We start from the raw sequence: 12388 nt of genomic DNA, 5'->3' as shown, positions 1-12388 counted from the left end.
ACAAAGGAACACTCAAAACAATGATTTTTCTTTCTAAGGTAAAACGGTGTACACCTGTGCAATTTCAGGGGCGAAAATTATGAAATTAAAGCTGGAATTGTTTCCATATTCATTTTATTTCCGAACCTTTAAAAAAAAAATAGTTTAGCGGACAGTGGTTCACGACGAATAAAATAGATCCCTATTTTGAGGACCTTCCGGCTTAAAAAGTTGTGAAAATTGGAGTGTCGAAAAATTTCCTAAAATACTTTGTTTTCCTACCTTTTTCTAGGAACTTATTGAATGACCCTCGTATTGTTCATATACATCGCTAAAAACTTATTTGACTACATATTCTGCCAGACACCACCTTCGATTTAATATCTCTAAATTCTACCTGCCGTTGATAACGTGGATCATAACATGAAATTGTGGCTAAATATTACTTCTTACAATGAAGTCCAGGAGAAATTGCAGAAAACAAAAGAATGGTTTCTTGTGGCTGTTACTTGTCCGAACATTAAATTATGTAAATAGCATCGAACACAAAGGTAGCCACGCTCATGATTATTTGAATGATATATTTCAAAATTCTGCTAGTTAATTACTGCAATAAATGAACGAAGCTTTCTCTAAACGCACGAACTCTCCTAAAAAATATAAAGAGACGGTACCACCTTGGGATTTCCTTAGAATTCATCTTCTTTTAATCCAATAATATTCACTATTCATTTGAAATTCTGATGGTCGCAACAATCCAATTTCAATGAAAAATCAATTCTCAGCGAAAATGACAATGATCGGTATTTATTAATATAAAAACAAATAGAAAACATGAATGGGTTTTTGTTTGGTTTTTCTTTGCTTTCTTTCATTTTTTTTCTCAGCATAGCTTGATGCTTATATCGTTTTTAGAATTGCAGTGTTCGACACATTTAAGAACACTCAAGTTTATTCTGTAACCATTGCTTCACCTTGCTCCTTCTTTGCAGTCTCTTCATCAATGGGAATTTCGAGAATTTTCGGTCCATAAAGTAGAACATAAGCACAATGCCAGTCACCTGCAATATTAAGTGAACATTATAAAATGAATACGGTAGTTGACAACCTATTTATTGAAAAAGGAGAGATAAGAAAAAAACAAAGACTTATCTACCCATTAGATAACAACATAAATTTTATAAAATATGCCTCTCCTCCTATTACTCTTCTTCGATTAAGATAATGCTCTACTACTCTAGATTGATTTGATCGCCAATAACTAAGGAAGCGAATATCGTAGCAGCATCATCAAAGCAAGCTTCATCAAATATTGACCTGGCAGCATGGGCGACTGCTCGTGAACAATTATGAAACTTTTATTCAATTATAGTTCCACGTATTCCTGATGTCCAAAGAGGCAAGATGAACCCTATACCCCGATTTGATATTTTTTAACCTCCGATCGCACAGCATAAAAATCAGATACGTAATAAGCACATGGTGCGCGCAGCAGCAGGCATTTGATACCCAGCGCCACGCACTCAACCAGTGCAGTGCATTGCGACTCGAACTCAGAATGGCAAGATGGAAAGGCTGCCACGCTATCTCCTCAACTACTACACTGCGAAGAGGCGGTCTATGGAGAAAACTTCACGAATGATGGCGTTGAATGTGAATTATATCGGAAATTTAAAAATGCCTAAATGGATGTGGATGACAAAGGGATCACTACACTTCTTCTTCTTTTGGTACGTAGCAATAGTACTGTCCCGAAACGAGCCAGCATAGAGAGCGAATGAATCTCTCATGCTTCTTCGTTCCGAGTAGTCCCCCATCTAAACCACACCCAACAATTCTCACCAAGTAACAGCCTGGAGGATGTCGTCGCAGAGTACAAGGCCTTGATGTCCGCTTGGCTGTCGGTTAGAATGACTGTATTATGCTTGGGGCTCCAGCCATCGACAGACTTCCAGTATTGCCAGTACTTCCGCTTGGAATACACTGGCGAAACTTGGGAGACCATACGACTCGGATATACTGTGTGTATTCGAGATAACCCGGGTAACGGGTAGGCAGAATTCCGGTACCCTTGTCTTGGTGGTGAACAGCATCAGTTCCGTTTTGGTTGGGTTTATGCCGAGTCCGCAACTTGCGGCCCACAGGCACACCTTTCCCAACGCTCCTTTCATGATGTCGTTCATAATGGGCGGAAACATCTATGACACTAATATCACCAAGTTGTCGGCATACGCCACTACCTTCACCCCGCTGCTGTCCAATATTCGTAAGATTTCGTCCATCACTATTAACCAAAGCACCGGAGGGATGGCGAAACCCTGGGGCGTGCCTTTGTTTACAGCTCTGGCCAAGTGGTTGCCTCCCAGATCCGACTGGGTTATCCTGATACTTGGATATAATCCAATACGTAAGATACCCCTTTTAATCAAATACTGTTCAAGGCTTCCTTGATGGCGTTGGTATTAACGTTGTTTAAATAATAATAATAATCGTTGGCGCAACAACCCATATTGGATCAGGGCCTTGAAGTGTGTTAGAGCACTTCATTCAAGACCGTAACGGTACACTAGGAGGCAATGTGGACAGCATTGCGCTCGCCCGAGATTATTACCCTGATTTGACTCAGGTACTCATTCACAGCTGAGTCGACTGATATCCGACGTCAAATCACGATACAAATCCTTCTGCCACCAGCGAGATTTGAACCGCGACCTTCCGTACGACAGCCTTGTGCTCTAACCACTCAGCTATCCGGACACGCTGTACACATATGTAAACTTGATTGTGCATTTTTCGGCAACCTAACTGTCCTATTACACGATTGGACAAATGCCAGTCGCGTCTCGTGGCTAGCCACGGTACCCATCCGCGTCTGACGGTTCGCCGCGGCACCCAACCGCCAAGGCGATTAATTGCAAATGCGTATGAGTCCTTAAGGAGGCCATACGAAAAAATATATGAAATCACTACAAGCAATATGAATTCATGAGGCACTGCCAGAAATTGGTAATGTACAACACACGAACGAAAAATTATCTCAAGTGACTTGTTAACAGCTTCGGTTAAAAGCAATTACAACTTTTTCTTCACGGCAGGAGGGCGGAACTCAGCTAACGGTTCATCGTCCTCGCAACCCTTGCGGTTAACGAGGAGGACAATGGATCTTGGCGGTGATAACAAGGCTCCGTTTGTTGTTTTCATTCATTGAGTGTTTTTTTCAGGGCGAGAATATGAATTTCCACAAACCCATCCTGCGGTCGATAGCTTGGGAGTCATGATAGTTGGCAAGCTGAACTTTAACGAACGATAATCTCCAAAGGGTCATAGTATAGTTGTAGGCTGCTTACCGCAGAAGTGCTATATGTGTTGATATTTATGTCCATGTTTTTTCTTACAGTTAATATATAAATTAAGAAAAGAACTTGGTATTGTTCCTTATACTGTAATTTTTTTATTTTCCTTCCGCTAGTACCTAATTAGGTACTAGCACTGATGAAGGAGGCACGTGGTCTTCAAAAAAATTCTATGCGGAAGGAAAATAAAAAAAAAGTTGCAGTATAAGGAACAATATCTAGTTATTTTCTTAATTTGCTATATGCGGCCCTTATCTAGTTGGGAAGAGTGGACAATGCTGTGAATAGAAGATTCGACATACCGGCCAATCACACTGATAGTGCGAACCGTGTATAAAACAGTATCGGGCGGGCCCATTGCTGTAGTTTTTCTAGTCAAGGATCTCTACCATAGAACTTCTTCAGTGATTGAGGCGATGCTTACGCTCTGTTTTTTTTTAAATATTACCTCGTCTACATTTTTGCCCAACATAATATCCTATCTACAAATATAAAACTAATCAAAAAATTACCTCCTCCAGACAACCTCAATATATCATCAGTCTGCACAGGTGATACCACATCATCGTCAAATTTCATCCAAGTGTCTCCTTTCTGACGTACCCAGGCAACGTAATGTCCCGATGAACTTGAGCGTCCCTTATGAGTCAACACAGCTTGTAGTGTGTAGTAACCGGAGTTATTACTGCCAAAATCATCTTCAAACCAATAAGACTCTGTTTTCGTTTTCACCTCATCCTTTTTCGTGCTGCTTGTATTCTTGTCTTTATCTTTTAATTGCTTTTCCATATTAGCGTCTTCTACCTCCTTGAATTTTGCTCGCATTGGAGTCAATTTGCTCTGCAATTCAGGCGTGCAGAGTTCGAATGCATCGAAATCAATTGGAAACTTGATATCCTTCAGAACTTTTGCATTAATTCCTTCTTTACCCTTATACTGGAATCGAACGAATTGTACAGTCAAATAGGCAGGCAAACGGCTAATGAGCGACTGGAATGAGAAAATTACAAAATTTTTTAGAATAACAACAGAATATTTATTTGCCGGAAAACGAAAAATTAGTACGTGGCTTCATCAGTTACTCACCGTTCTAGTATAAACAGCATCTCGTCCTAGAGTCGTGGACTTTTTTGTGAGTTGCTCCTGTAATTTCTATAAACAAAATGAACATGCTAAATCACAGTACTCGGTGGATTAATTTCATTTTACGAACCGATTTCAGTCCACTGTGCATATACTTCACTTCTGCTGAAATGAAACAGCTCAGTTGTAAAAAGTTTTCCTTTGACTTGGTTACTGGCTCGTCAGGTGCCTCAGTACATTTCATTTCAACATCAAAAGCGCCTCCAAAAAATTGCTCAATGAACGAACTAGACGAGAACGTGCTCAGTACAAATTCAATTAATATCTTTATTTTTCTAACTTACTTGTACTTAGTTTTGCTGGTATTCTCTTTCTCTTGCGATGGCAGCTTTTGTTGCAACATTTTCAACATTTCGGACCAGCACTCATTTGCATCTTGTTGTCGATACGTGCCGTTTTCTCCAGTCTGGGCGAACTGTGGAAATGCCATGTGGAGTGTTTGTAGAAGAAGAATTGGGGTGACTGTATTGTTTTTTTCCATTTGAGTAAAGAGATTTTTCATCGCAGTGGTTATAGACTGCGCTCCAGCCAGTGAAGATCCTGAAAAATCATCTTTGTATGTTGATAAAGCCTCACGTAATTCGGGAACAGACTTCAGACACTGTACAGTCGCATTCATATAGCACGTATTGCCTAAATTTGTCAGGCCTGCAGGCACTTCAAGCTGGAAAAAGCAGAAGAAATATTAGACGTGACAAAAATAAATTCTAGATGGAAAATTAAGATGTTCACTGCTAATTATGAGTACTCTGTGGTATATTTCTCTTTAGTGTGTTGGGCCAGGAAACAGGATGGATGATTGAAAAGAGTCTTCTGTGAGAAACAAAGTAGCAGTTAAAACTACCAGGTGTACTCCTAATTAATTTCCGTTTTTTTTTTGTGAATTAAACACATAATTCCAAGGGAACTGTAATAGTTATTTTATTCGAAATATTTTCCATCGCTTTCTACTCATTTGTCTACCTTTCTGGTAATTTGTGAATACCACACCAGTAGAATTGATTGTCTTTGGAGGTGAACCACACAGTGAGCCATTTCTGCAAATTTTCGTAGAAGTCGAAGCGCTTCTCGGAAAATGCGTGGCTCAAAGAGGCAAAGTGGTGGTAATCCGATCGGGCCAGGTCTGGTGAGTAAGCCGCATGGTTAAGCATTTCCAACTTGAGTTTTCTTAGCGTGTCGCGAACGACTTTCGACGGTGGTGCATTGTCGTGGAGCAAAATCACCTTCTCCTGTCTTTCTAGATATTCTGGTCGGTACTCCGCAATCGCTCGGCTCAAATATTTCACTTATAGTTTGTAGCGAACGGCGTTCACAGTTTCACCAGGTTTCAGCAGTTCAAAGTAGATCACACCGGTCTGGTCGCACCACACAGACAGCATTACCTTCCGACCATAACGATTTGGTCGTGCCGTCGATGTCGATGCTTCACCTGGACTCACCCACGATTTGTTGCGTTTAGGGTACTCCGTCGCCCGTAACAATACAATGGACTTTCTTTTGTAGAAATTAAACTTTGCGTATTAGAAACTTTTGTCAAGTGAAAAGAAAAAGGAGAATCTTCCTTTCTTGACTACAATTTTTTGATTTTGGAAATCAGTTGTTCTCTTCGCCATTTCTTATTTCTTTTTCTTTCTACGAAGGTTCTTGCTTTTAAGAATGTGCACACCCTCCTTGATAATGATATATGGAGGGCATCCAAAATGTATCTTCCTTCAACTAGAACGAGAATTCCAGCGATATAAGCGGGATATTCTTTACGGAGTCGGATACCTTCTACGAGGCAGTAGAACGAACCCTTTCCCAGATATGATATTAAAATCGTGCTTGGGGATTTTACCAGCCAAGTAGGGAAGGAGCCCGTATTCAGTCGATACGCTGACTCCCACAGTTTACACCAAAATACAAATGATAACAGACTGCGGATTATTCAATTAGCAGCGCTACACGAAATGGTTGTTGGAAGTACCTGGTTTGCGCGGAAAGCGGTCCACAAACATACGTGGGCCTCTCCAGACGGGACCACTTTCAACCAAATTGACCACATGCTGATCGAACGCTGCCACCTCTCAGCCGTGGTGAATATCGGAACATATAGGGGGGCCAATATAGACTCGGATCACTATCTCGTTGGCATGGTGCTCCGAGCTCGAATATCAACACCACCCAGAATCCCCTCTGACAATCAGGTGAGAGTTAACACTGAAGCCATCCACAGCACAATCCTCCGCGACACCTATAAGAGGGAAATGGATGCCGCAATAACCGCAGTCAACAGAGGACCTGGAGATGAAGCATCAACAAATGATCTTCACAACCACCTGAAGAACGCCGCAAAAGGAGTCGGAACGGCGGGTTAGACGATGAATGTAAGCTAGCAACGGAACGGAAGAATGCCGCATACCGAGTAATGTTGCATTCTCAAAGAACGCGGGCACGCGCAGAGACTTACCACAAACTCCGTCGAGCGGAGAAGCGACTTCACAGACGGAAAAAAGAAGCCTGGGAGAACCAACAAGTCTGTGAACTAGATAAGTACAGGGAGCAACCGCAACAGGCAGTGGGCGGAAGTTTTACCAACAAGTCAGCAGGATGAAGCCTTATACACCTCGATGCTCATCTTGCCGAGACAAAGAGGGAAATCTGATTTCCGACAGAATGGGCATATTAGAGCTATGGGTTGAGTACTTTGATGAGCTACTGAACAACCAGAACATCAGCGAGTTGGAGGTCCCGCCAACTGAAGACGACGGACAAATACTGCCACCACCAAGTTTAGGAGAAACAGTCCGTGCAATCCATCGGCTAAAAAATCATAAGTCGCCAGGAGCCGATGGAATTACAGCCGAATTGGTTAAATATGGAGGCAAGTGGTTCATCAACTTGTGCTCAAGGTGTGGGACAGCGAATCAATGCCTGACGATTGGCAACGAGGCATTATCTGTCTCATACATAAAAAGGGAGATTTCACACAGTGCAGCAATTATAGAGGTATCACGTTGCTGAGTACCATCTATAAGATATTCTCCGCTATCTTGCTAGGCCGGATAGCCCCATACGCCCAGAACATCATTGGCCAAAGAGGCTTCACTCCAGGCAAATCAGCAACAGATGAGATTTTCTCTCTGCGGCAAGCGATGAAAAAACTGTTGGAATATAGACATCAATATATAGAAAGTGATCCGAGGTGCTGAGATAAATGCGAAGGGTACGATCCTCTTTAAGTCCACCCAACTACTGGCCTATGCTGATGATATCGACATCATGGGAAGAACGATCCGAGACGAAATCTATGAGCGATACCATGACCGTCAGGTTGTGGATAAAATCAGGCTCAATAGGTTACGGTGGGCGGGTCACTTAACCCATATAGATGAGTATGATCCAGCCCGGAAAGTCTATAAGGACAATATCTATGGTAGAAAAAGAAGACGAGGCCGACCCTGTCTGAGATGGAGCCGTTGCGTAGGCCTGCACGCCAGACAGCTTTTAGGGATATCGAATTGGTGGACCTCGGCGCAAAACCGAGATGTCGGGAGTTCCTTATTAAGGCAGGCCTAGACCAGATACCGATTGTTGCGCCGTTGATGATGATGTGATGGGATAACACGATCTTGGTGACTGCAACGATAATGTTGGGAGGTATGTGAATTTCTGCAGTTTCCGTCGGGTAAGCGGGGAGTGATGGCGGGCGTGACACGCTCAAACTCCGACATAGTGCGAAAGAAGGTGGGAAGTTCAACGTAGTGTGCGCCCTGACAAAAGGGAATTTGTTATTGTGTTGGTCAGAGAAGAGGAAGCTGCCGCAGAACGCGATGATTTCAGAAGTGTATACGCATCACGAAAGAACTGGCATGTGGTCACAAACTTTTCGATTATCCTGTGAAGGACGTTAACGGTCGACTCCTCATCCACGGTGATGTGCAACTGAAGAGATGGAAGGAATATTTCACCACGGTTCTTAACCGTATCACATTCGGCAAAGTTCTGTCTCTTGTGGATGAAATGATCAGTCAATATAACATGCGAATATGCAGAAGAGAAATCATCTATCAGATGCCGGCCTCAATAGTCTCCTCGCAGAGTTATTTATCGCTACACCTGCAGTCTCTGCAGTCCTCCTGCTTTCACTAATACGGAAATTCTGGCACTCCGAAATGTTTCCCAGAGAGTGGAAGAAAGGGATAATTGAGAGATTCCACGGCAGCCGTGTGACAATTGATAGAATATATATGCGCGCTCCCGTCCGTCGCAATGATAGTAGCAAAAGACAAAAAGACATCTCAAAAGCTTGATCGGCAGCGGGCTGGTGTATGCTCCGGATCCTCCGGCATTGACCACATCAACACCCTGCGGATCATTTAGAACAGTGTGCGGAGATCAGATCTTCGCTTCACCTGCTCTTCATCGATTTTGAGAAAGATTTCGCACTCTCCCTATCTGCATTAATGGATAGAAAATCGAAGTTGTCGGTTTTTTTTGTATATCTATGAACAAGGTTTCTACCCGCGGTAGCACCGAACTGGGTGTTGCAGGACGCATTAACAGCACTAGATCCGCTTTCGCTACCTTATGCAAAATCTGGAAATGCAGTTATCTCAACACCAAGATCATGTTGAGACTGTTCTGTTCTTGTGTTCTTTCTGCGTTGCTGGGAGAATAGCTTATGGAAAGTGACTCCCACTGTCACTCGAAGGCTACACGCTTTCGTCAAAAAATTGTGTGCGTCGTATCATCGGAAGATGCTGTCCTGATACTATTTCAAACGAACAACTTGGTTAGCGTACAGGTCGATCGCAATGTGATCGGCAGTGATATTCTATGTCCTACATTAAGCTAGCAATGTCATGCAGTGGAATCCACTCACCCAAGATGGACAATGAGTGGTTGGGGCACTGGGCGCGCAACAGTAGAGGGGGAGTGCGGGTGTCTCGGGAAGTTCTTGGAGAAGTTGAAGCGCTTTCCGGGTAAACGCATATCACTAAATAACTCCATTTGCCGGTATTTCAAAATGCTCCCATATATGTAAGTTGTCAAGATCATGCCACCAATAATTTGCTTAGATATATATGTACACACTGCTCTTGTATATTCTAGTAGTTAGGGCCAAATAAATTGTATAAACTTCAGATATAGATTAACGCTCCTACAATTCCGAATAACTACCAAATATTTTCGTAAAAATACTGTACTGGAAAACAATACGTCTCGATGCCTTTCAAAATTCTTATGAACTTCATTGATGGAGTTTACCAAGAGTCATCCAACTTTCTATTGATGTTGGCAGCTAGCCTTCCTTTTAATTCTTCACTGACTGTTCAAGTTACCGAAATATTTGAACACTTCTAATGAAATCTAGGTTTATCGTCATGACCCATTTATTATTTTTCTACTTTACGAAACTCCTTGCACTAAACAGTTGACTTTTCTTGGCTTTGTGCGCTTTGTTATTCTCTTGAAACTAGCAGCCGTCATCAATGGAGTTGTGTCACTCCCCAACATACGACACTTCTTTTCTTTTTTTCGTAAAAGTATAGGTTTTCATTAGATATTCGGCGAGATCAGTTTGTTTTAATTATTTAATCCAATCAATTTCAATCTGACCCTACGATCCTATGCTGCTAGAAGTCATAACTAACTTTAATCACTAAATTCCAACCAGGCTCCGAAAAGTTTTCGGAATATCCTCACTCAGGCTAACTATTTATCTACGCTCAAAGCCACTTTTATATACTTACAGCTGTTGCCAATTCAGATTCATTCATATCCTCTATAAATTTGGGCCTTTCAACCGGTTCCTGCGGTACTTCCTCCCTCGTTCCAAGCAATAAAACCGTTGCCCCCTAAAAGACAACGCAGCTATATTATTACCCACTTCATCGCAATTTCATATTAGTCATATTTACATCCTTCAATTGCATATTCCACTCGTCATCCTTCAATTGGGTTCCGCGACACATAACCTTCTGTCGTTCCGGCTGAACCCCGGTCAATGCGAACAGCTGCGCCTTGAATAGAAGTGGCTCTTCGTCCGTGTTCACCTCAATGTCTGGATAGGTTTCGCGACCCCATTTTACTTTAACTGCAAAAATCAAAACACACAGTTTAGAAGCACGTTCTTTTACGAATATTGTATCTTATCCACATAGGAAACAATTTCCAATATTTGCATCTGAACACCTCCAAGTAAGCACTGAAGGAAATCCACGCTTATTTGCTTAGTTACCTTTATATGCAGGCATATTTTTTAAATAAATACACTATCGATCACAGAAGTCACTATTTAATATAAATTTCTATCTAAAAACGACTGGGGGTCAACAGAAGTTGCGAAAATCTAAGTAGCGAACTAGATGACATTCAATTTTTAGACAAAAACTTGGTGAATTTGTCGACTTGAAAATCTAAAGCCACCACAGTCATGGGTGAAAATCAATTGGTCGAAATGTAGCTTCTTCTTGTTAGAGCAGCACTATGAATACGTTATGAATATTAGACCTTTCTTTGGATTGTATTTAGATGTGAAATGTGTAGCATTCCCAATTATACGTCCCAGTTACTTTATATTTTCTATTTATTTGTTCTCGAGCGCAATGCTGACTAGATTGCCGCCTACAGTCTACTGTAGTGTACCATTGCGGTCTTGAATTAAGTACTCTAACACACTCCAAGGTCCCGATCCAATACGATCCAACGATTATTATCTAGTTGTTATTACATATTCATTTGGTTATTTTTAGTCTGAATCGGTTAATATTAAACAATCGGAATGGCCCTTTCTAATCTACGTAGACTCCGATGTCTACTAACGACGAAACTGTAGTGTTTAATAGTTCCTAAAGGAATCAATGAAGAAATCAGCATTACTGTCTTGATTTTTACTTACACATTATGAACTTTTGAAACATTATTTATTTTTGGTAAGAAGAACATATTAATTGAAATCATTCGATAGAGCCAAATGGCGAAGCCGATCCCGACGAGCCGACCCCGCTTGTGAACGGGACAAAGGCTGAAGAAAAAGAAGAACATATTAATTGAAAGTTGTTGTCTTAAACAATTTCATTTAAAGTATGCGCCGTTTGACAATCGTTTATAGCAAATCATAAATCTTTGCGTTTGTTTACTTTTTTAAATTTAAGAGATGTTGAGACACTTCGGAGGTAGCCAAGCACTGATGAAGGGAATAAGAAGAAATAAGCATTTATATGCAAAATAAAAAAAATAATGAATTATAGCTTTACGTAGATCCCAAATCTGAACAAAGGTAAAAACTATAATAACTTTCAAGAACATATTTCTCAGAGATTATAAATAACGACAAATGCAAAAAGCATACCTGTGAAATTAACATGAGCAGCTATCAACATCTATTCAAAACAGGGAACTCATACATTATTACAGAATCTAGGCTGCAACTAGACTAATGCAGCATTGTATTCACGAGAAGTTGCTTTCTATGTGATCTGTTTGCTTTTTTTATTATACATAAATATGACTGAGGATACTAATTTATCAACATCAACACCGCAACAGCAGACCTCCAGTCTAGGTATGCCTTTAGAACTACATCCCGGACCAGTTCAGTATACCTAACAACTATCTAACAGAAAATAGGGTCGTTCTTCAATCTAAGATATTTCAATCGTTAAATCCGACAAAATAAAGGATGCGAAAGTAAAATAGCAAGTAGGCCTCCCCACCTGCCACTTTTATAACACTAACCCCCTTATTTTCCAATCTGCAAACAGAACATGATTGCGAATTATGGCCAATGAAACCGGGAGGTGGAGGGGAGCAAAATGTTCAAATCAGTCAGAATTTTCTCGTCCATATCCATTTGGTGTCGGACTTCACCAAATGACGAGATAACACCACCCTCATTTGGGGTGTATGGACTGCTTAGAGCAAACTAC

General features: G+C 41.2%; 1 protein-coding gene across 1 annotated transcript; it reads right to left on the bottom strand.

The window, feature by feature from the left end:
• Positions 1-757: 757 nt before the first annotated feature.
• Positions 758-10870, bottom strand: LOC119646405 (ubiquitin carboxyl-terminal hydrolase 14). The gene is made up of 8 exons (XM_038046849.1): positions 10699-10870; positions 10379-10554; positions 10211-10315; positions 4760-5139; positions 4546-4702; positions 4419-4484; positions 3845-4322; positions 758-1040 (listed from the first exon to the last, which is right to left on the bottom strand). Exons 1-8 carry the CDS (start codon positions 10712-10714, stop codon positions 931-933), a joined length of 1488 nt encoding a protein of 495 aa, XP_037902777.1. The 5' UTR covers positions 10715-10870; the 3' UTR covers positions 758-930.
• Positions 10871-12388: the final 1518 nt, after the last annotated feature.

This window comes from Hermetia illucens, chromosome 1, assembly GCF_905115235.1.
Source record: "Hermetia illucens chromosome 1, iHerIll2.2.curated.20191125, whole genome shotgun sequence".
NCBI lineage: Eukaryota > Metazoa > Arthropoda > Insecta > Diptera > Stratiomyidae > Hermetia > Hermetia illucens.
Note: the sequence above shows the minus strand (reverse complement) of the source record. Positions and strands in the feature narration are given on the sequence as shown.